This window comes from Diabrotica undecimpunctata, chromosome 7, assembly GCF_040954645.1.
Source record: "Diabrotica undecimpunctata isolate CICGRU chromosome 7, icDiaUnde3, whole genome shotgun sequence".
NCBI lineage: Eukaryota > Metazoa > Arthropoda > Insecta > Coleoptera > Chrysomelidae > Diabrotica > Diabrotica undecimpunctata.
The window spans coordinates 105,963,992-105,985,476 of NC_092809.1; the positions used below are offsets into that span (position 1 = coordinate 105,963,992).

At 32.5% G+C, this 21,485-nt stretch overlaps 3 protein-coding genes across 3 annotated transcripts; 1 reads left to right on the plus strand and 2 right to left on the minus strand.

The window, feature by feature from the left end:
• Nucleotides 1-2,263: 2,263 nt before the first annotated feature.
• On the minus strand, nucleotides 2,264-2,761 carry LOC140446585 (uncharacterized). The gene has a single exon (XM_072539151.1). The coding sequence runs from the start codon at nucleotides 2,759-2,761 to the stop codon at nucleotides 2,264-2,266; it is 498 nt and encodes a 165-aa protein (XP_072395252.1).
• A 61-nt stretch (nucleotides 2,762-2,822) lies between these two features.
• LOC140446586 (uncharacterized) lies at nucleotides 2,823-7,844 on the minus strand. Its single transcript, XM_072539152.1, has 4 exons — nucleotides 7,800-7,844; nucleotides 4,854-5,126; nucleotides 4,470-4,811; nucleotides 2,823-2,879 (listed from the first exon to the last, which is right to left on the minus strand). Exons 1-4 carry the CDS (start codon nucleotides 7,842-7,844, stop codon nucleotides 2,823-2,825), a joined length of 717 nt encoding a protein of 238 aa, XP_072395253.1.
• A 3,681-nt stretch (nucleotides 7,845-11,525) lies between these two features.
• LOC140446587 (uncharacterized) lies at nucleotides 11,526-12,596 on the plus strand. Its single transcript, XM_072539153.1, has 3 exons — nucleotides 11,526-11,710; nucleotides 11,944-12,172; nucleotides 12,259-12,596. Exons 1-3 carry the CDS (start codon nucleotides 11,549-11,551, stop codon nucleotides 12,594-12,596), a joined length of 729 nt encoding a protein of 242 aa, XP_072395254.1. The 5' UTR covers nucleotides 11,526-11,548.
• The last annotated feature ends 8,889 nt before the right edge of the window (nucleotides 12,597-21,485 follow it).

Genomic DNA, 21,485 nt, shown 5'->3' on the forward strand with positions numbered 1-21,485 from the left:
AGGGCATACTATGGACTCCAAAAATAATTCCACTCAAGAAATATCCAAAGAAAAACCAAAATTATTATATACAAAACAAACTGCTGAGGCCGGTCCTCACATACAGTATGAAAACTTATTCGAGCGTAAGACACTCCGCAAAATATTTGGAGCTATAAATGATCAAGGACAGTGGCGTAAAAGATTTAATTTCGAATTATACTAACTCTAATGAATCATGTTTATTAAAACGTTTAACGTTCACTAAAACACAGCTAGATGGGCCGGACACATAATACGAATGCCTGACAATATGATTGTTTAAAAGCTATCGACAGGAACACCTATAGGAAGAGGAAGCAGAGGCCGACCGCGAATTAGGTGGTTAGATGGAGTTGAGACCGACTTAGAGATAATAATCTTAGATCAGGCCAAGATCCACAGAGGATTGTCGAGCCAAAGATGATTATGTGTTGGAACATGGAACTTGATTGAAAAATGGCAGAATCTGCGCGGCAGAAAACGCTCAAATTAGCGGTAGGTAGGACTGCTCAAAATGGCTCGGCTTCATCTGGTCACGCTCGGCCCGGCTTTGGTGAGAAACCTCATTTACACACCAGGATCTATAAAAATCGTGCAAACCGTTTCCGAGATAATTGGTTCATTCGGTACTTAAAACAGTGAACCAATAATGGATGGATGTACCTGAGTTAAGACCTTCTTTTACATTATATTTACTAATTATTCTACATATTTAATGAGTCTATTGTAAATTGCAAGAAGTAAATAAAAAATCAAAATCTTCGGAATAATCTTTGCCTTTTTATTAGTTGATACCTTTTATATGTAAATAAAAAAGTAAAAAACTAGACCGAACAGCGCATTATGCAAAACACACAAACAAAAGACAAAATTCCAGACAAATGCGGTGTGAACTTATGTTACCAGATAAGAAGCAAAAAAGAAAGAATTATTTGAAAGGAACCAGTTCCGAGCAGGCTTCGTTGTAAATACTACGATTGACAAGCAATTAATTTTGTTATCAAATTAGCGAAAACAATCGCTCGTTAATTTCGGTTGGAGACAAGTCTGCAGGACGTGCTTTATGGCCTTCACTTTTTAGCCATGAGCTTAGGTGAGAAGAATTCCCGCTATCCATTCACACGTTCTTCTTTTATATTTATGTATTTGTAGGTAATTTCAGTGAGACAAACTATTTTACATAAAAATATAGTTTAATAAATTATTAACATAGCATGTATTGGTAATAATATTAAATGAAAAAGAGAAAGCAACAAAATCTATTACCCAGCATTATTGTATTTGTTAAGTTCGAAGTAACACGACGAGAATCAACATACTGTAATATTATGAATTTTATCTAGCTCATGCTTTTAATATATGATTTTATATAGCAATACCAAGCTTGACAACATTGTTAATGTTTTTAATCAACAATTTGCACGTTTTGTCAGTAAATGGAACATTGTAGATGTAATAATGTTTAATACGGACTGTTGTACATCTCTATTATTATTACTTTCAGTAATACAGTGTCATCTTCTTCTTCTTTCGTTTCATAACCTAATCTCAAGTGCTTAACCTCTATCTATGACACGAGACCTTGTGCCGCCTGTCCCATGTCATAGTCCTGTCAGAACTTTACATTCGTTAGCTATTCAGTCCCATGACATTTTTTCCTTTTAATAAAACATTGAAATTACAACAATGAACTAAGAATAAAAACATTCTAAAATAAAAACTAATAACAATACTGATTGCAAAACTAGTACAACTCAAAATCATTATATCTAGATGGGGGTTTAATTAATCTTTTACTTTTGGTAGGAAACTGATTCGGTATTTCACTCTAACAGGCCGTTGATGTTGAAGGTCTGTAATTCTGATTGTGATCAAAATCATCTGCTAGGTTAATATGATGTTTAGGCATATTATTAGATGGTCTCAAGTGATAGCTATTTCTTCTTACAAGTATCCCATTTTCTTTCTCAACAACACATGATCTTGGCTCTTGTAAACCTCGTCTAACCATAGCAGGTTTCCATTGCAGATCTTCTCTTATAACCACATTATCCCCTACGCTTTATTCTTCTTTTGTAACTGTATTTCTATCATAGTAGTGCTTTTACAATTTTCTTTTATTATCCAATTTATTCTTTTCATTTTTTAGGTATACCTCTTCTGGTAAATATTTTTCATGTAAAACTGGAAGTTCGCCTCTAAGTCTACGACTATTCAAGAGTTGTGCTGGGGATTTGTCTGATTATAACAGTGGTGTGTTCCTATATTCTAATAAGGCTAACTGAAGATCTTCACACTTCCTGAAAATATTTTTAACTATCTGGACAGCTCGTTCTGCCTGGTCATTTGCTCTAGAATATCTAGGGCTAGATGTCACAAATTTAAAGTTCCATTCCTTAGAGAATTCTCGAGATTCCTTAGAGCCAAAAGGCATAATATTATCAGATCCGACTTCCAAATGAGTCCCATGAGTGGCAAACATAGTCTTAAACGAACTTATTATTGACTGGGATGTTTTGGACTGCAATGGAACAGCATTTGGAACAATTTCAATCCACTTTATGAGATAATCCATTACAATTAAATAAGATGCTCCTCCAAATTTACAAATATCAGCCACTAGCATTTCAAATAGCAGTTCTGGAATTTCTCTTAGTATTACCGGCTCTTTAACATTCTTTCTCTGATATTTCTCACAATCAACACAATTTCTAACCAAATCCACTATGTCCTTATTCATATTTGGCCAGAACAATACCTGTCTCGCTCTTTGCTGTGTTTTTGTAACCCCAAAGTGTGTTTCATGAAGCAACTTTAACATCCTCTGCCGCAAAGAATCCGGAACTATGACTCTGTCCCTATAAAACATCAAATCATTAATTTAATGAGTAAACGTCATGCTTAATATTAAAATAATCTTTTACTATGTAAGGTACCCTCGATGCACATGAGGGCCACCCTTTTTCACAAAAATATCTAATTATTGGAAGCTTCTTATCCTATTTAGTTTCAGCTATAAATTCCTGTCTCCTTTCTTCTGTTATATTTAATGTATGCACTATTTCCGTTACAAAAGCATCATCCTCCATCTTTTTCTTCAAAAAATTTCGAGATAACAAATCAGCTATCAGCATTTCCTTGTCTGGCTTATATTCTACAGTTAAGTTATATTTTAATAAGTTCACCTTCATACGTTGTAGTCTAGGAGAGTCTACATACTTCTGCTATGCCTTTCCTCATTATGGAAATCAATGGCTTATGATCTGTGAAAACCTTAACTTCTCTACCATAAATATAATTATGAAATTTAGTACAAGAAAATAGAATTGCGTTTAGTTCCTTTTCAATCTGGTTAAATCTGGTTTCACAATCGGTTAAAGATCTAGACGCAAAAGATACAGGTTTAAAATTTTGTAATAATACACATCCAACACCATTTTGACTTGAATCTGTTTGAATTATTATTGGAATATTTTTATCAAAATTTGCAAGAACTGGTGGTGAGCAAATTAACTTTTTTATTAAATTAAATGAGTGTGTGTGACTTCTAGTCCACATCCAAACTGTATTCTTTTTTAACAATTCTCTTAATGGGGCTGATAGATCCGATAAATTTGGTATAAAATTCTATGGTAATTGATCATGCCCAGTATTCTTTGCAACTCTTTTTTATTATTGGGTTGTTTCAAATTTATAATATCGTTAACTTTATCTAAATCAGGTGATTTACCTAATCCAGTGAATACATCAATATTTTGTTTAATAACGTCATTTTTTGTTATATTTAAATCTATGTTATCTACTCTTTGTATCAAATCTGAAAATGATTTTAAACCTAAAATTGGCATCTTCTTCTTCTCATTGCTCCGTCTCCTTTCGAAGGTTGGCGATCCAAATGGCAATTGTAGTTTTGGAAACTGCTGCGCGAAAGATCTCTGCGGATGAGCGGTCGAACCATCTCCTCAGGTCTTTCAGCCACGAGTTCTGGCGTCTTCCTACTGATCTTTTGCCCTGTACTTTTCCTTCCAGTATAACTTGAAGTAATTCATATCTTTCGCCTCTCAGCACATGACCCAAGTATTGCATTTTCCTCTCTTTGATTATTCTTAGTAATTCTTTTTGTTTACACATGCGACGAAGTACCTCAACATTAGTAACTCTTTGGTATATTGGCATAAGGTTCTCTTTAACTATAACAAATTCTAGTTGAAATATGTTCCCTTTAAATAAACATTTTAGTGTAATAATACCCACAGGTTTTATTTTATACTCCCCATAAGCTTCTAACCTTATTTTGTACTGATTTATCTCATGATTTTTATTGATTTTATTCAAAAAGTAGATTGATATAATGTTAACCTGTGAACCTGTATCTATTTGAAAGTCTATTCCATATTGCTCAATTACTAACCTTTCAGACCATTCCTTATTTTCTTTATTTCATTTACCTCAATTGATGTTACCATAAATTCTTCCTCTTTACTGTCCATATATACTTCTTGAATCTCCTGAACTTCTCTTATGATCCTGTTGTTACACATTTTCGCGAAATGGTTGTAATACAAACACTTATTGCACATTTTACCAAATGCTGGACACCTTCGGAACTCATGATCACGACCACATTTTCTGCACTGACCACTTTTCCTTGAGTTTTCCTCCTGTTCCCATCTTTTGCTTCTTCCAGTATTAAAGTTGTTATTCGAAGCTTTCCCCCTTGCTGTTTGATTACCATTTCCCCCTTTTACAGAATAAACATTAAGTGTTTGACTTGACTGAACTTCTTTAAACTGTATTTTTGAAATTTCCTATGCTCTACACATGTCTATTACCTTTTGTAAGGTTAACTCGTGATTCTGCAACATTTTTTCTTGTAGATCTTTATTGATTGTTCCTAAAACTAGTCTATCCCTGATCATTGAGTCTAAAACATCTCCAAATTCACAATTTTTTGCCAATTTACGCAAGTCAGTTAGGTCAGTATCAAATAGCTCTCCTTCCTCTTGTTTTCTATTGTAGAATAAAAATCTTTCGTAGATCACATTCTTTTTAGGGGTGAAATAATTCTCTAATTCACCCAATACTGTATCATACAATTTCATCTCCTAAAAATTTTAACAGTAGAGCAATTTTTACTGTGTCTTCCTTTCCGGCCTTGTCACTGGCCATGAGGTAAATTTCAAATGACTGTTTGAATCGCCGAAAGTTTTCAGCCACGTTACCTTCAAATGATAATGGTTGAGTTATTCTAAACTCCATATTGCTCTAATTCTAACAACTTCTTGTTTTCATTTATTTTGGAAGCAGCAGGCTTCATTAACCACAAGGCTGCGCCATGTAATAATGTTTAATAAGCACTGTTGTACATCTTTATTATTATTACTTTTAGTAATACAGTGTCATCATAACCTAATCTCAAGTGCTTAACCTCTATATATGTAGTGAGACCTTGTGCCGCCTGTCCAATGTCATAGTCCTGTCAGGACTCTACATTCATGAGTTATTTAGTCTCATGAGAGTAGAGATATTGTAGACAGTGCTTAAAAGTATATTTCTTTCTAAATCATCGTCTCTAGGCAAGTGTTCAATAATAATAATTTTTAATGTCCCGTTTTAATAGCCTAATAGCTGACAGTAAGTTGTGATTCAGTCTAGTTCGGATTTATCTACCGCAATTTTAGTATTTTACCATCTGGGTCTTCCTATACATTTTTCGTAGACAAATTCTTTGATATTAAGGGTATTTTTGTGTAGCTTATATAGTTCTGCTGTAACAAACATTCTGCTATTTAGCTGTAACAAAAATAATAAACTAAAACCTAAGTATATGTCAATGAGCATCTTACACAAGATGACAGAAATTTGTTTAATCTAGCCTACAAAGCTAAAAAACGAAAAGGTTATAAATATCTACGAATTAGAAATGGGAAAATCTATGTGAGAAAAGAAGATGAAAGCACTCCTATACCAATAACATGTGAGGAAACAATAGTTGGATTATAATAAAATATTGAACAAAATGGCTATGAATCAGAATATTCAAGCTTATTTATTTGATAGTTTCGAAAAGTTGGATAGTTTGAAAAATTTAGTCTGAAGAGCAGTATATGAATAGCCGCTCAATGAGAAATAAACTTAAAGAGATTGAAATCAATCTTATGTAACCAATTAATTATACTTGATATTGTGATAATAACGAAGTCATGGTGTTATCTAAAAGAAGAAATGTAGGTTATGTTAGTAAAGAAAAGCAAGATCGCGGTGGTGTTATTTTAATAAAAGATGTCTACGTAGTTAGCGAAATTACTCGGTATGCTGATACATATTCAATGTTATTTGTTTACTTTAAAAAAGTTAATTTAATTGTTGGTGCAATATATAGACTACGGGATTTTAGCGTAAATGAATTTTATCTATTCTAGAAAATAAACTTGACATGTTGAATGAGCTGAACATGAAATATTGGATTATGGGGGATATCAATGTGGACTATCTATCAAGTACTAAATCAAGAAGTGATCTTGAAGGCTTGCTTACTGCTAATGCTTTTTTTTCTGTAAATAAAAGTATACCTACTAGAGTCACAAGTAATATAAATTCACCAATACTAAGGCAAATTATAAATTTGAAATTGTAGAAGCATGTATCAGTAATCACCAAAATCAAATCTTGTGCAGTCACCCAGTCCAATTAATCTGAACACTATTGTATCATTAATGGGCTAAATAAAGACAAATTTAAGTGGTAGTTACTTCAATTACTTGAAAAAATCTGAGACTACCCTAATATTTATTGTGATTAAATCATCCGAACATTTCAAAGAAACATCGTACAAGTTAGGCTAAAAAATCGTTTTCGAAAAAATAGTGCCCCCTGGTTTAATATTGACATACTAAAATTAGAACACTATCACTACAAACGGTCTATGGTGTACCTCAATACTACTTCAACTTTATAAAACATCTCAGAAGACACTCACAGAAAATATTGAACATAGAATAAGAGATTGTTATTAAATGGAGATAACAGCAGCAGACAATGATCCAAAAAAATTAAGTATACTCAACACCATAATACATAATTAAAAGGTAACAAAAAAAACAACAACGATTTAAAAACTTATTATAGACAATTTAGTTCTTAATGATCCTAACCTCATTTCTAACAAGCTCAACAACTACTTTGCTACAGTTGGTTCAGAACTTGCTCAGGCCATTCAACAATCTGGATATTTTTCACCAAGACCACTATTAATAAAGAAAATGTTGTCTCGGAGCTCACAACACAGAAGGAAATTGATGATATAATAGATAAATTGAAGGGTAAAACTGCGTTATCTAGACGATGAAAATTTCTTATATAAAGGCTAGGATGGATTTAGACAGGGCAGCAGTACAACAACAGCAAAAGCACTGATCTTATAACAGCTTTTATTGATAAAGGTCAATCTTGTATATTCGTTTCGCTTCACTTAAAGAAAGCCTTTGATACAGTTGATCACATGCTGTTATTATCTGTATTGGAATTGTAATGTGTAATTACCTTTGTTAACAGGGTAAATAGTCAAGTGTCCAGTATTGAGTGTTGAGATTCTCTTGGACCAACGCTGTTCCTGGATTTGTGCTAATTTAATTATAACATTGCCATTTGGAGTTACACTATAAATGTATGCCGATAATACCTGCGTTGTATACTTTAGCAAAAACCTCAAAGGGACAAAAAATGATGTTGAGTTTGACTTTGATGGTGAAGGGATAGTTAGATCATTATAAACTTACCCTTACTGCAGAATACAATGCCTCAAGTTGTTCTCCGAAGGACATATGTAGAGGATGTGCTTGCAAAACTCTATTGTAGCCGCTCCGGGGAGCATTTTGGGATCAACAGAACTCTGGCCAGAGTCCATCAGAGGTATTACTAGATTAATTGTCGCCAAGATGTGGAGGAATGGTGCAAACGAACCAAGAACGGACCCAAAACAAAATTTAGGGGAAAACTCCAACAATACATCACCGAGGCTACATGGGAACGAGTTGCTGTCGACAATCTAGGACCATTTCCAGAGACCAGAAATATTTTGATGGCCAATAAGTATTTTGATGGTCGTTGATTGAGAATGTCGTTTCCCTACATGGGGTTCAACTTCTGTTTCATCACGACTAGGCGCAACTATGAATCGGAAGTTTGGATGACCATGATGGCTTTGCTGAGAATTAAGAAGACCAGGACGACCGTTTCCTCCTCAGTCCGATGGACTGGTCGAAAGAAATAATCGGACCATCAACAGCTACTTATCTGGACCGGATAAAGGTTAGTTCTATCAGAAATCCACTCCCGTTAGCTTCAAGGAGGGTGATGCAGTCTGGCTCTACCAACCAACGGGAAAGAAATGTCTAAGTCCCAAGTTGTAGCGGCCTGGAAGGGACTATATCTGGTCACTAAGAAGATAAACCTCCTTGTATATAGGATGCAATTGAAGCCGCAGAGTAAGCCGAATGTCATTCACCTGAAGAGTCCCCCGCAGCCTTTAATAAATCAGTGTTATGTGATTAGCGAAGTGTCTGTTTTGTAAAGCGATATCCGTGAGAATTATAATGGATAATTATTAATGTAACTAGAATTTATGGTATTTAGTGAGTCTTTATAGTTGAGCGAATTAAAATAAAGTTAGGTAAATGACTTTTATTTCACTTATTCTCTAAATCCACAGAAGGACGTAACAATATTATTAATTTTTTTTGGAGTTCCAACCCTATTACATTGTAATATAATTATATTGTGTTAATATTTTTCTTGAGTTCACACCATATAATATACTCTTAATATTAGTCCAATAGGTGTGTTGTTTTATCAGTCATTTCAGTGCAATTCTATTGTTTTTAATCACTCCACAATGCAGGTGAAAATAGTTTTTCCTGACTCAGTATTTTGTAATATCCGTATAGTCAATGTTTTATAATATCCGTACATATTCATTGTTATTGTTTTGACAAGTAAAATAAATTAATAATTTTCAACAAAACTAAAAGCTCTTAACCGATATTCAAGCATTAGCATATATTAATAACAATAGTCTTTGTTACGTCAGTGTATCACCTGTAGTGTGTGGTCGTTTCCAAAATAATTGTTGTAAATCTAAATGGCCAGTTGTCTTTAATTCACTGATCTGTGTAAATATTTTCACGGTTATCTTCACAAATACAATTGGACCTACTAACGTTAGAAAGAAAATTTGAATATAGTTAACAAAGACTCATGAAAATGCGATTATGAGATATCTCATGTTTTGGCAATAATAGTTTTTGTTAAAATTGTCTAACTTTTTAAATAACCATTTATATTCAAATTTAGGCATTGTTAATGGTTAGAACACTAATTACCAGTATAATTACCGAAATGGTGCCATTGTTTTAGTTATTTATTTTTGTCACTTATAAATTATGTATTTCTGTATTTTTAAAATCGGTTACCTAGTCAAATTTAAAATTTAAAATGTAAACATTTACCATGGTATTTTTATTTTTTTCTATGGGTCACTAGAACAGAGAAGTACATGCCAAGCATATAGAAACGACAAGAGTGTTCGTTCAAAGGTTCGGTTGGGTGTTTCTATATGTACAGCTGGTTCCTAAAAAAACTGATACGACTCTTAAAGTTTATTTTGTAGAAAATACAGCAGTGTATGTTAATGGATAAATACTTATTATTTACTTACTGCTACTGTCACTGCCAAAACTTTAAATTTGTCAGATAACTTATTCTGTTCAACCTCAAAAAAATGGCTCCACATGCTAGCAAAGAACTAAAAGCAAGAATTGTAACGAAATTAGAAGATGGTTGGTTACTATCTGCCGTAGGGAACCATTTTAACGTACCCAGAATAACAGTTTTTAATATTAATAAAAGATGGAGAAAACAAGAAACTCACGAAAGAAAGCAAGGTTCTTGAAGACCAAAAATATTTAATATATATTTACCGCCCATGAAGATCATACGCTTTTGGAGAGATTAGAAGATCCTTGTGAAGATGCACAAAACTTCTTTGCATAAAGGAAGGTAAATTTTATTATTCAAAATAGATTTATACATTTTTCAGAACGGTTTCATGATGAGATCAGATTGTAACAAGAATGAGTAATGTAACAAGAAATTTGACTGTAACAAATATTGATGAAAGAGTGAAATGTAACAAAAATGAGGAATGTGTAGCAAAAATGTGCAGTGTAGAAATAGGGTAAACTCTAAAATGTACCTTTATACACCAACGAACTAATATGTGGAATAACAGAAGATGGAAGAGAATTATGTAAAAGAAATAAATAAAGGGTATATATGAATTTTAAAATATAATAAAATTAATGCTGGCTAGCGACTATGCAGGAGAATGACCACTCGACACTCAAAGAGGGATTCGGCCAATTTGCATGCCCTACAGAGACCGTAAGATATAAGAACTAATGACAAGAAAACCACCAAGAAATAAACAGATGAAAGATAAAGTTGCTCTACTGAATGTTTGGGCGCCAGGAAGTTAAATGTTTTCTTCCGAGATATCTTGTATTGCTGAAATATGAAAGATAGGTACTAATTGAAATATTGAATTGTTTTAACCCAACTTTAATAAATACCAATTTTATGTACAGACTATTTTAAACACTTATATATGACCCATCACCTCTTATATACAATTAACTTATCTATATTTACAGTAAAATCCCAGAATATAATGATAAACAATTTCCCCCCTAACGTACCTATTAATGTTAAATTTTGACAGAGGTTATACTTAATAATTATGTATAAATAGTATAAAATAAAATATAAGATAATATAAATATAAAATACTACTCACTAATATAATAGTTTAGTTTTCGTTTAATAGATGTTTAAGTTTGAAATGAAATGAAACTCTCCGGATATGTGTGCACACGATAACCTGATGAAGAGAGATTCAAGGGAGAGTCAAAATCTCATCCCTTGGTAGACAATAAATAATTTAATTAAATTGTACTGACTATTGTTTTAGGAAAAGTAAATGTAATTATTATTAATGATATAAAAGTTAAAACCTTGAAGAGGACGTAATGTTATTAAAGATATTTAAACAAGAAACAAAAAGATAAAACTAAGTTCTTCCTGCCGGTTTCTGTAGGTTTCCCTGGAAGGTCCTCTGGTGAAGAACTAGTTGCAGGTGGGTAAATTTACTCCAAACCTGGATTCCATATAAAAAAAAAGAGGTACTTTAAACCAAGTCCATTAATGCCTGGTTGCACCAACAGATCTTAAGCTCCAGCTTAGCCCAGCTCCGCTTATAGCTAGGGCCACCTTAACTTTCATTTACGTTGCACCATAATTTTCGATTCTTATCTAAGTACGTCTTAACTAAGATGAAATTTAAGATGCAATTCACGTGGCAACCATGTAACTTGTCAATTGTAAATTATTAAGTGACGTTTTTAGGTTTATTTTGTCCCGCGCAATTTTCATTTCAGTATCTACAAACTTTCAATTTAATTTAATTTTAAAAATGGACAAAAAGAGAATTAATTATACTCCTGACGAAAAAAATTTACTTGTTCACCTAGTACAGGTAAACAAACACATAATAGAAAATAAAACCACTAATGCTGTGAGCAATAGGGAAAAGGATGAAGCCTGGAATCATATCACAATGCAATTTAACGAAAAGGTAAGTTTTAATATATGATTTGATATGTAATAAGTGTGTTTACTAAACAACTTATTTAATATATTTCTCATTAATTCTAAACTCATTTGATCTAACGGAATTATCACTAAAAATAAAAGTCGATTCTAATAGAAGGTAGCCTTGAGAAAATTTTATGTTAAATTTGCATCATATATTAATTGTAATAAGAAATAATAGTGTAACTCGATAATTGTATTGTAATGTATTTTTAGCTAAGAAATGTTCACCGAGATGAATCTTCCTTAAGGAAGCAGTGGTCAAATATTAAGCAGGACCTAAGAAAGAAGGCTGCAGAATCACGACGGCAGTTATATAAGACGGGAGGGGGACCTCCAGCTCCAGAGATAAAAGATATGGATGAGACAATTATTTTAGAAGTGGTGAATACTAAAACAATATCTGGTCTCGACAATGAGAACGACTGTGACGTTTTGTCTCAATGTATGTACAAGTTTATTATCAATAATAAAAGTAATTATTAAATCATGTTAAAAATAGTATAATAAAGTATTGTAAAAAAATTACAGCATCTACAAACACATATATGGCAAATGACAATCACCCACAATACAACCAAAACCATAATATAAGTGATGTGGAAGAACATGTGGTAGAAGAACGCAGTGTAGAAGACAGCAATATTCAAAAGAGAAGGGCAAACCGGCAGTGGGTTCAAAAAAGGAGGCCAGTAAAAAGGAATTCTGCTGTAGAAGATGCTAAAGTTGAAGTTTTAAAAATACAGGCAGAAATGCTGAGAGAAGAAATGTTGAATAAGCGAAAACTATTTCAACTAGTATATGAACATAAAGAAAAAATGTTTAAGTTAGAAAGACAAGTCGCAGAAAAGAAATTAAAACAGTCTTAAGATTTTTTTATGTTCATATGCTAATTTAAATAAGTATATTTTTTGAATGCTGTGTCATACGTTAATAACAAAAAGTCATTAAGTATACATTACAGTAATTGACCACCTATCTCAATCAACCAATAGCATAATCTATATTATATAGGTTTTGCTATATTATATGGCTGATTATGGCGGTTGTTGACCTTTTCTTGCAAAAATGCTACAACCTTTTAACAGTGGCAAAGCTGTCATTTCCTGAAATGTGTACTTAATGAGTTTTTCTTTATGATGATAAACTATGATATCAGACGATATTATAGTTTTTTTTCTGAATTTAAATATGAATTATATCTTAAGTAGTAACTCTCCTTATTTTATTTATTTAAGAGTGTAACAGATAGAGGTGAAAATAAAAAAATGATTATGGAATGAATATTTATTATATCTTAAGTAGTAACTCTCCTTGTTTTATTTATTTAAGAGTAACAGATACAGGTAAAAATAAAAAAAAATGATTAAATTTTATTAATAAATATATACATTAAACTTAAAACTAGGATTCACTACCATGTACAGACTAGCAATAAATTGGAAAGGTTAAGAAATCAAACTTACAGCTACAGTTCCTTATATCTAAATAATGTTTATATTCTATTAAAATAATTGTCGACAAGCTCCCTTCGAAAATCCCTAATAACATTATTAGGGACTAGTGCTGCAGGTATATTACCATTTTGTATAAGTTCTTCAAACTCTTCTGCATTAATATTATCAAGAGGGGGTTCAGGTTCCCCATTTAATTGTGCAATATTATGCAAAACTGCAGTTGCAACAATAATATTTAAAGTTGTTTGAAGTTTTAAACGACAACCATATGCCAAAATAGGAAACCTCCTCTTCCAAATACCAAATGTGTTTTCCACCTTTACCCTGCTTTGAACTAAGCTAATGTTGTATTGCCTTTCACCTTCGGTAGTTGGATTTAAGAAAGGAGTCAGTAGATAGTTGTGCACCATATATCCGCTATCTCCTAAAATAAAAATTATGATGGTAAAATGCTGTAAACATATTTTATTTTGGCCCACAATATTTTTTATCATGGGTGCAACATGTTTGTAGGATTTATGATGTATCAAAGTAAATTACAGTAGATTAAAAGTATAGATACCTAACAAGATGCTGTTTCCAAATTCTCCTTCTTCAAATCTCTGTTTTATCCTGCTATTATTGAAAATTGTTGAGTCATGGGCAGAACCTGGCCATCTAGCTACTATGTCTTGAAATAAAAAATTTGCACTGGCTACTGCTTGAACATTTATGGAAAAATATGATTTTCTATTTCTATAGATTTCACCATCTTCTCCCCCTACAAAAACATTTCATTTTGCAATGGTTATTTTTTGAATTTTGATTTATATTTACCTGGACGAATTATTTTTACATGACAACCATCAATCGCCCCAATGACTCTAGGAAATCTAGAAATTTGGTAAAATTGCTGTTGTCTTTGATTTATGGTTGGTTCGGTTTGTGGCATCTTAATATAATTAGGCCGTAAAGATGCCAAGCATCCTGTAACTTTCTTCACAATCCTAGACATAGTAGATTTGTCAGCTTCTATAAAATCACCTATTGCGACCAAATGTGTTCCTGTCGCATACAGCCTCAAAGTTACCAATAGTTGATTGATGGGACTGAGGGAATTATTCCTGTAAATATAAGTACAATCAAAGCAATCTCACTTTTGTACTTCTACTTGATATCATTTATGTTCTTTTTTTTTCATTTTATTTATTTTATTATTATTTATTTATAATAAATAAAGATTTTTTTACTTACAAATTATGCATATATTCTAATTGTGGTTCCACAACTTCCAAAATATGCAGGACACGTCCTTTTGTTAGACGAAATCGTACAAAAAATTCTGCATCCCCGTATTTATCAAAGGGATTATTACGAACAAATACCTTACGAGGGATATTCGCAAATAGTGGTACATATCGTTCTTCGTCAACAATGTCGACATTGTCTACTAAATCCACAAAATTAATATCCATTTTTAATATAAAAGTGTATCTGTATTTCACAACAAAACTGTCAATTTTTTGAGGTTAGATTGCTCATCTTAAATTCAGACAGCAGCTTAAGCTGAGAATAACGGGGACTTGAAATTAAGATAGGTTTAAGCTGAAAATCGAACTAAGACTCAATGGTGCAACGCGTATGTTTCGTAAGTAGAGCTTAAGGCACGTCTTAAGCTTAAGATATGTTGGTGCAACCAGGCATAAATTCTTCTTCATAAAACCCATAAACTTAAAATTCCTCTTCCCCTTGTCTTAATAAATTCTCCATAAAAAAAGTATTCTTCCCTGACTGGCACTGGAATCCGTAAGTAGGCTAAAAAAACAGTTGTGTTACTCCAAGTCCTTTGTTCATACAAGAAAGTAAAGAAAAACCAAGAAAGGTCAACAAGTTGCTTTAAATTGAAATAAAAACTATATTGTTTTTCTGTAAAAAATAAAATAAAATTATAAACTAAAATACTTCCAAAACAATCTACATCGATTCACATGATTATAATTAACCACAGATTATGAGTGATGTAGGAATAAAGAAATGGTTTCATCTAAAGATACCCACATGTAACTAAGTAAAAAGTCACATACTATCTAGAGTAAAGTTAAAGTAAGGTAAAACTCCAGCCTAGCATAGTATAGACTAGTAATACAAATACTCAATACAAATAATCCAAAATAATGTAAAATCGGACCCTGGTTCCAAAATTGACTCATCAATGGACAACAGATTTATAGAAGAGCATATCCAAGGAATAATCAATCAGGCAAATAGGTGGACCGATACACAATAATAAGTAATAATAAAAATACCAACGTACTTATATAAAACAATATAAGTAACAATAAAATACCAAATGTATAGACAACAATATAAGTGTCGAATTGGATGGTAAATCCAAAATTGACCATACAGTGGACAACAGATTTATAAAGTAGCATATCCAAAGATAATCAATCAGGCAAATAATGACCCAATTCACACTATAACCAAATAAACCAAATAGGGTAGGTCCACATATACCCACATCCGGTAATATGTGCCTAACCTAAAAATTCATCAAATAAATTATTGGATCAAAATGTGGGACTAACGGCTTGAACAAAAGGACAGCCATAAAATCGATTCCATCCTGATGATCTGCCATCAGTACATTTGGGATCCAAAATAAAGAAGAAAAATAAAACTTGGAGGTGTTATAAACTCAATCATCCTAGCAAATGCCAAGCTGAACAACTTGAGCTCAAAAAGGTAAAGTACCAAAGCATGTGAACTGCTGTGGTAACTTCTTACAACAAAATTAACTTATGCTGATACTCGATAACTATAGCATGTAGCTACTACAAATTTATAAGAATATCTAGCATAAGAGCACTAAAAAGAGTTTAATGTGCAAGTAAACTCTAACAACCATAGCAAAATAGTAAAAGTAAGGTAGAAGTAATAACAAAACAGAACATCAAGAACGAGTAGACCAATTTGTGAAGAAACTGCAAATTTATAATTCGTTCTGATACTAATAAAAGAGAACAGGATAATTCCTAATTCAATATACCAAAATATAGATAAGTGCCTGAGGAAAGAAGCGAAAATAACTATGAAGGGTCATTTGTTGCCAAAATATGAAATACTATCCATAATTGTAATCTAAACATGCTAGCTGTAAAGGGAATATGTCATGGATTAAGTAAACTATATAAGTAAGAATAATAAATCAGCTAAGGAACAATTCTGTTATTAGACCAAAGTCTGTAAATATTAAGGATTAAAGCTAAATATTCAAATCCTAATTAACATTAACAATAATTTACTGTCTATGGAAGACATTCTACTGCCTAGATAACTGTACAACTTGTCATGAAAATGGTGAATTCCGAAATTCATTGAACAACTGGGGCCAACAATTGAACTAAAACTTCGAACCCACGTATTCATTCACCTATACACAGGCAGAATAGTCTATATAATATAGGAGTGTCCTAAAATTATGCATAATGATTGTCTATATAAATTCCTAATGATTGATTTAAAAAACATCCCACATAGCAAATCCAGGTACATGTTACTATATAACTTGATTATGACCAATAACTGAATCAAATCCATAAAAAAAATACAACATTCTTTCCAACTGGCAAAACAAGTAAGTAAAATGAGAACATAAGTTATACACACATAAACATATAGCACAGTATAGTAGCATTACAATATTTAGTTCCATACCAGTGCAAACCCTAATATAAGTACACTTTAATGGCCTTAGTAATTTTAACTAATTATAAACCGATACTAATCAAAGTATAAGCTGTAGATATATCAAATCTGGTGATTAATAACAAAAATCTAAGAAAATATCAAATCGTAACCAAACCGAGCCAAAACAATAACACTCATAGGAATAAGTTAACTTAATAGACATTAAGTTAATCTTCCTCTGAAGATGAAGATGTTGCCTCATCTGTTGTATTATCAGGGAGTAAATCCTTTATATGAAATTGACCAATTCGTCTATTTGTCGAATTGTCTTTTAATTCATATACTAAAGGAGATATTACCCTAACGACAGTACAGGGAACATATTTCTGACAAAACTTAGCAGAAATGGCATCACCTTTATTTGATTTTACAAAATTCCGTTTCAAAACTCGATCGCCCACAAAAAATCGCAAATCTCGTTTCCTCAAATTATACTGATGCTGATTTCTAAGGTAAGAAGCTTTCAACTTCTTCCTAATGTCAGCGAAGATTGGAGGTAAATTTTGGAGATCATCCATACGATGAAGTTTCTCCGAAACTTGAGGAAGGGTTGTTGAATTCTCAGAAATTAATCCAAAATAATCACCTGACAAAGGAACATGCCTACCAAAATTAACATAAGCTGGAGAGCACTGAGTGATTTCATGAACAGAAGTTCGAATGGCTTGAGCCACTGGATGAATGTACTTATCCCAAGCTCTATGATCAGTGTAAGTGTAAGATCGAAGAGCAGTAACAATGCTACGATTTACACGTTCAGTGTGGTTAGCTTGCGGATGATAAGCTGCATTGTAGAATATCTTTTGGACCTTATATTTACTTAAAAGATCTTTAAATGCTTTAGAAACAAATTGTGGACCATTATCACATGATACTATTTGGGGAATACCAAATAGTAAGAACACTTGTTCCTCTAAGAACTTCAAAATAGCTGGAGTTGTAGCCTTACGAAGAGGACAAACTAAAGGAAATTTGGTGAAGTAATCTACAACTACCAAACAATATGTATTACCTGAATAACTGCATGGATATGGTCCAATAAGGTCTAAAGAGATCATTTGCCACGGAAAATTAATATTCCTAAACGAACCCATTAATCCAGCTTGAGGTAGGTTACTCGGCTTGCATGTTGCACAAACTCTACATCTAGAGATGTATTTCTTAACTGAGTTGCGCAGACCAGGCCAGTAATATAACTCAGCTATTTTACTAAACGTTTTATAAAAGCCAAAGTGACCTGATGTCACATCATCATGAAAAGTTCTCAAGACTTCATCCCTATTTGCTGTTGGGACTACTATCTTCCAATCAGACATATTCGATAAAGATTCAACTGGACTGATTACATGTTTATAAAGGATATTATTCTCCACCTTGAAATCAGGATATCTAGTAGGTTCTTGGGTGACATTATGAATCATCTTTCGATACCAATTATCTGGAGATAAAGTGGACAGATAAAGTGGACTAAAAGATTGATATCGAATGTACGTGACAACGCGTCTGCAACCACAACACCATTGGCTTTGCGATGAACGATATTATAATCAAAGACAGAAAGCCTACAAATCCAACGGGACAAACGTTGTGACGGATTTTTCATGGAATGTAACCATAATAAAGAACTATGATCTGTGATGATAGTAAACTTACGACCCTCAAGATAGTACCGAAAGGCATCAAGACCATGGATAATTGCAAGAAGTTCTCTCTCTGTGGTGGAATAATTTTTCTGTGCTTTATTGAGCTTTTTGCTGGTATAAGCTATTGGATGTTCCGAACCATCCTTCATTTGAAATAGTACACCACCTGAAGCAGTGTTGGAACAATCTGTCATGAGATAGAAATGCTCTTTAAAATTCGGAGACGTCTTGACAGGAGCACTAGTAAGAACTTCTTTTATACGCCGGAAAGCATCATCGGCTTCTGAAGTCTATGTAATAGTTTGGCCTTTTTTCCTATTTCTAAGGAGATCTGTAAGTGGGGATAACAAAGTAGAATAAGACGGCACAAACCGACGATAATATCCACACATGCCTAATATCCTACGGACTTGAGTAGTAGTCTTAGGTATAGGAAAATCTTTGATAGCTGTAACTTTATCAGGGTCAGTCCTTAAACCTTTACTATCGACTACATATCCTAAAAATTTAAGACTAGGACGACAAAACTGACATTTATCTAAATTAATAGTTAAATTAGCCTCTTTGACACGTAAAAACAACTTATCCAAAATTTCCATATGAAGAGAAAAATCAGGAGTGACAACCAAAATGTCATCCAAATAATAAAAAACATAGGGCTCTAACTGAGGACCAATGACTAAGTCCATCAGACGACACATTGTCTGAGGAGCTGAAACAAGACCAAAAGGCATAGTGACAAACTGAAATAATCCTTTCCCACTAACTGCAAAAGCTGTATACTTTTTACTTTCCTCACTCAAAGGAATCTGTAAAAAAGCTTTAGATAGATCGATAGAAGAAATATACCTAGCATTCTGGAGTTTACTTAGAATGACGTCTATTCGGGGAATAGGATAAGCATCCCGATTTGTAGTAATATTATTCAACTTTCGACCATCGAAGCAAACCCTAAAAAATCCATCTTTTTTCTTGGTTAACCACAAAGGACTACAGTAAGAAGACGTGGAAGGTTCAATGATCTTCAACTCTAACATGGAATCAATTTCCTTTTCCAAGTCAACTTGCCAAGCCTGAGGAATAGGATACTGATATTGTCTAAAAGGTGTGGTATCTCCCACTTCGATAGTGTGAGATATTAAGGATGTACGACCTAATTTGTCTTTTGACGAAAGGGTTGTAAATTTAGAGATCATATTCTCTAATTGACTTTGTTCTGAACTAGATAAACTAGTAAAATCCTGAATAGCACTAAGTAAGGACAGATTAATAAATAAAGGAGTTAAAAAAAATGAACAAAGAGCAACAGGAACAAATTAGAAATAATAAAGAATATTTTGCAAAGAGAAATATACTACAGAATGTACGGTCTGAACTGAGAAAAGGCACCACGTTGGGAAACGCCAATGTAACAAGAATGAGTAATGTAACAAGAAATTTGACTGTAACAAATATTGATTAAAGAGTGAAATGTAACAAAAATGAGGAATGTGTAGCAAAAATGTGCAGTGTAGAAATAGGGTAAACTCTAAAATGTACCTTTATACACCAACGAACTAATATGTGGAATAACAGAAGATGGAAGAGATTAGATAGAAATAAATTATGTAAAAGAAATAAATAAAGGGTATATATGAATTTTAAAATATAATAAAATTAATGCTGGCTAGCGACTATGCAGGAGAATGACCACTCGACACTCAAAGAGGGATTCGGCCAATTTGCATGCCCTACAGAGACCGTAAGATATAAGAACTAATGACAAGAAAACCACCAAGAAATAAACAGATGAAAGATAAAGTTGCTCTACTGAATGTTTGGGCGCCAGGAAGTTAAATGTTTTCTTCCGAGATATCTTGTATTGCTGAAATATGAAAGATAGGTACTAATTGAAATATTGAATTGTTTTAACCCAACTTTAATAAATACCAATTTTATGTACAGACTATTTTAAACACTTATATATGACCCATCACCTCTTATATACAATTAACTTATCTATATTTACAGTAAAATCCCAGAATATAATGATAAACAATTTCCCCCCTAACGTACCTATTAATGTTAAATTTTGACAGAGGTTATACTCAATAATTATGTATAAATAATATAAAATAAAATATAAGATAATATAAATATAAAATACTACTCACTAATATAATAGTTTAGTTTTCGTTTAATAGATGTTTAAGTTTGAAATGAAATGAAACTCTCCGGATATGTGTGCACACGATAACCTGATGAAGAGAGATTCAAGGGAGAGTCAAAATCTCATCCCTTGGTAGACAATAAATAATTTAATTAAATTGTACTGACTATTGTTTTAGGAAAAGTAAATGTAATTCTTATTAATGATATAAAAGTTAAAACCTTGAAGAGGACGTAATGTTATTAAAGATATTTAAACAAGAAACAAAAAGATAAAACTAAGTTCTTCCTGCCGGTTTCCGTAGGTTTCCCTGGAAGGTCCTCTGGTGAAGAACTAGTTGCAGGTGGGTAAATTTACTCCAAACCTGGATTCCATATAAAAAAAAAGAGGTACTTTAAACCAAGTCCATTAAATTCTTCTTCATAAAACCCATAAACTTAAAATTCCTCTTCCCCTTGTCTTAAATAAATATATATATATATATATATATATATGTCTTATATAAATTCTCCATAAAAAAAAGTATTCTTCCCTGACTGGCACTGGAATCCGTAAGTAGGCTAAAAAAACAGTTGTGTTACTCCAAGTCCTTTGTTCATACAAGAAAGTAAAGAAAAACCAAGAAAGGTCAACAAGTTGCTTTAAATTGAAATAAAAACTATATTGTTTTTCTGTAAAAAATAACCTTGGGATGGTATGACAATGTTTTATAGGATATATTAAATAGATAGGTTTTCGGAAAGCATGGTCTATATATATTATAGAATAGAAAAAAAAAGA

Bases quoted from the DNA above. Each gene is read 5' to 3' on its own strand.
- LOC140446586 (XM_072539152.1), bottom strand. From the start codon at position 7,844: ATGTCCTTCGGAGAACAACTTGAGGCATTGTATTCTGCAGTAAGG. The intron at 4,812-4,853 runs GTAATAGACATG...TCAAAAATACAG, and splicing joins ACGAGTTAACCTTACAAAAG to TTTAAAGAAGTTCAGTCAAG. The intron at 2,880-4,469 runs GTAAATGAAATA...GATGTTTTATAG, and splicing joins TTATGGTAACATCAATTGAG to GGACAGAGTCATAGTTCCGG.
- LOC140446587 (XM_072539153.1), top strand. From the start codon at position 11,549: ATGGACAAAAAGAGAATTAATTATACTCCTGACGAAAAAAATTTACTT. The intron at 11,711-11,943 runs GTAAGTTTTAAT...ATGTATTTTTAG, and splicing joins CAATGCAATTTAACGAAAAG to CTAAGAAATGTTCACCGAGA. The intron at 12,173-12,258 runs GTATGTACAAGT...AAAAAATTACAG, and splicing joins CTGTGACGTTTTGTCTCAAT to CATCTACAAACACATATATG.
- LOC140446585 (XM_072539151.1), bottom strand. From the start codon at position 2,761: ATGAATAAGGACATAGTGGATTTGGTTAGAAATTGTGTTGATTGTGAG.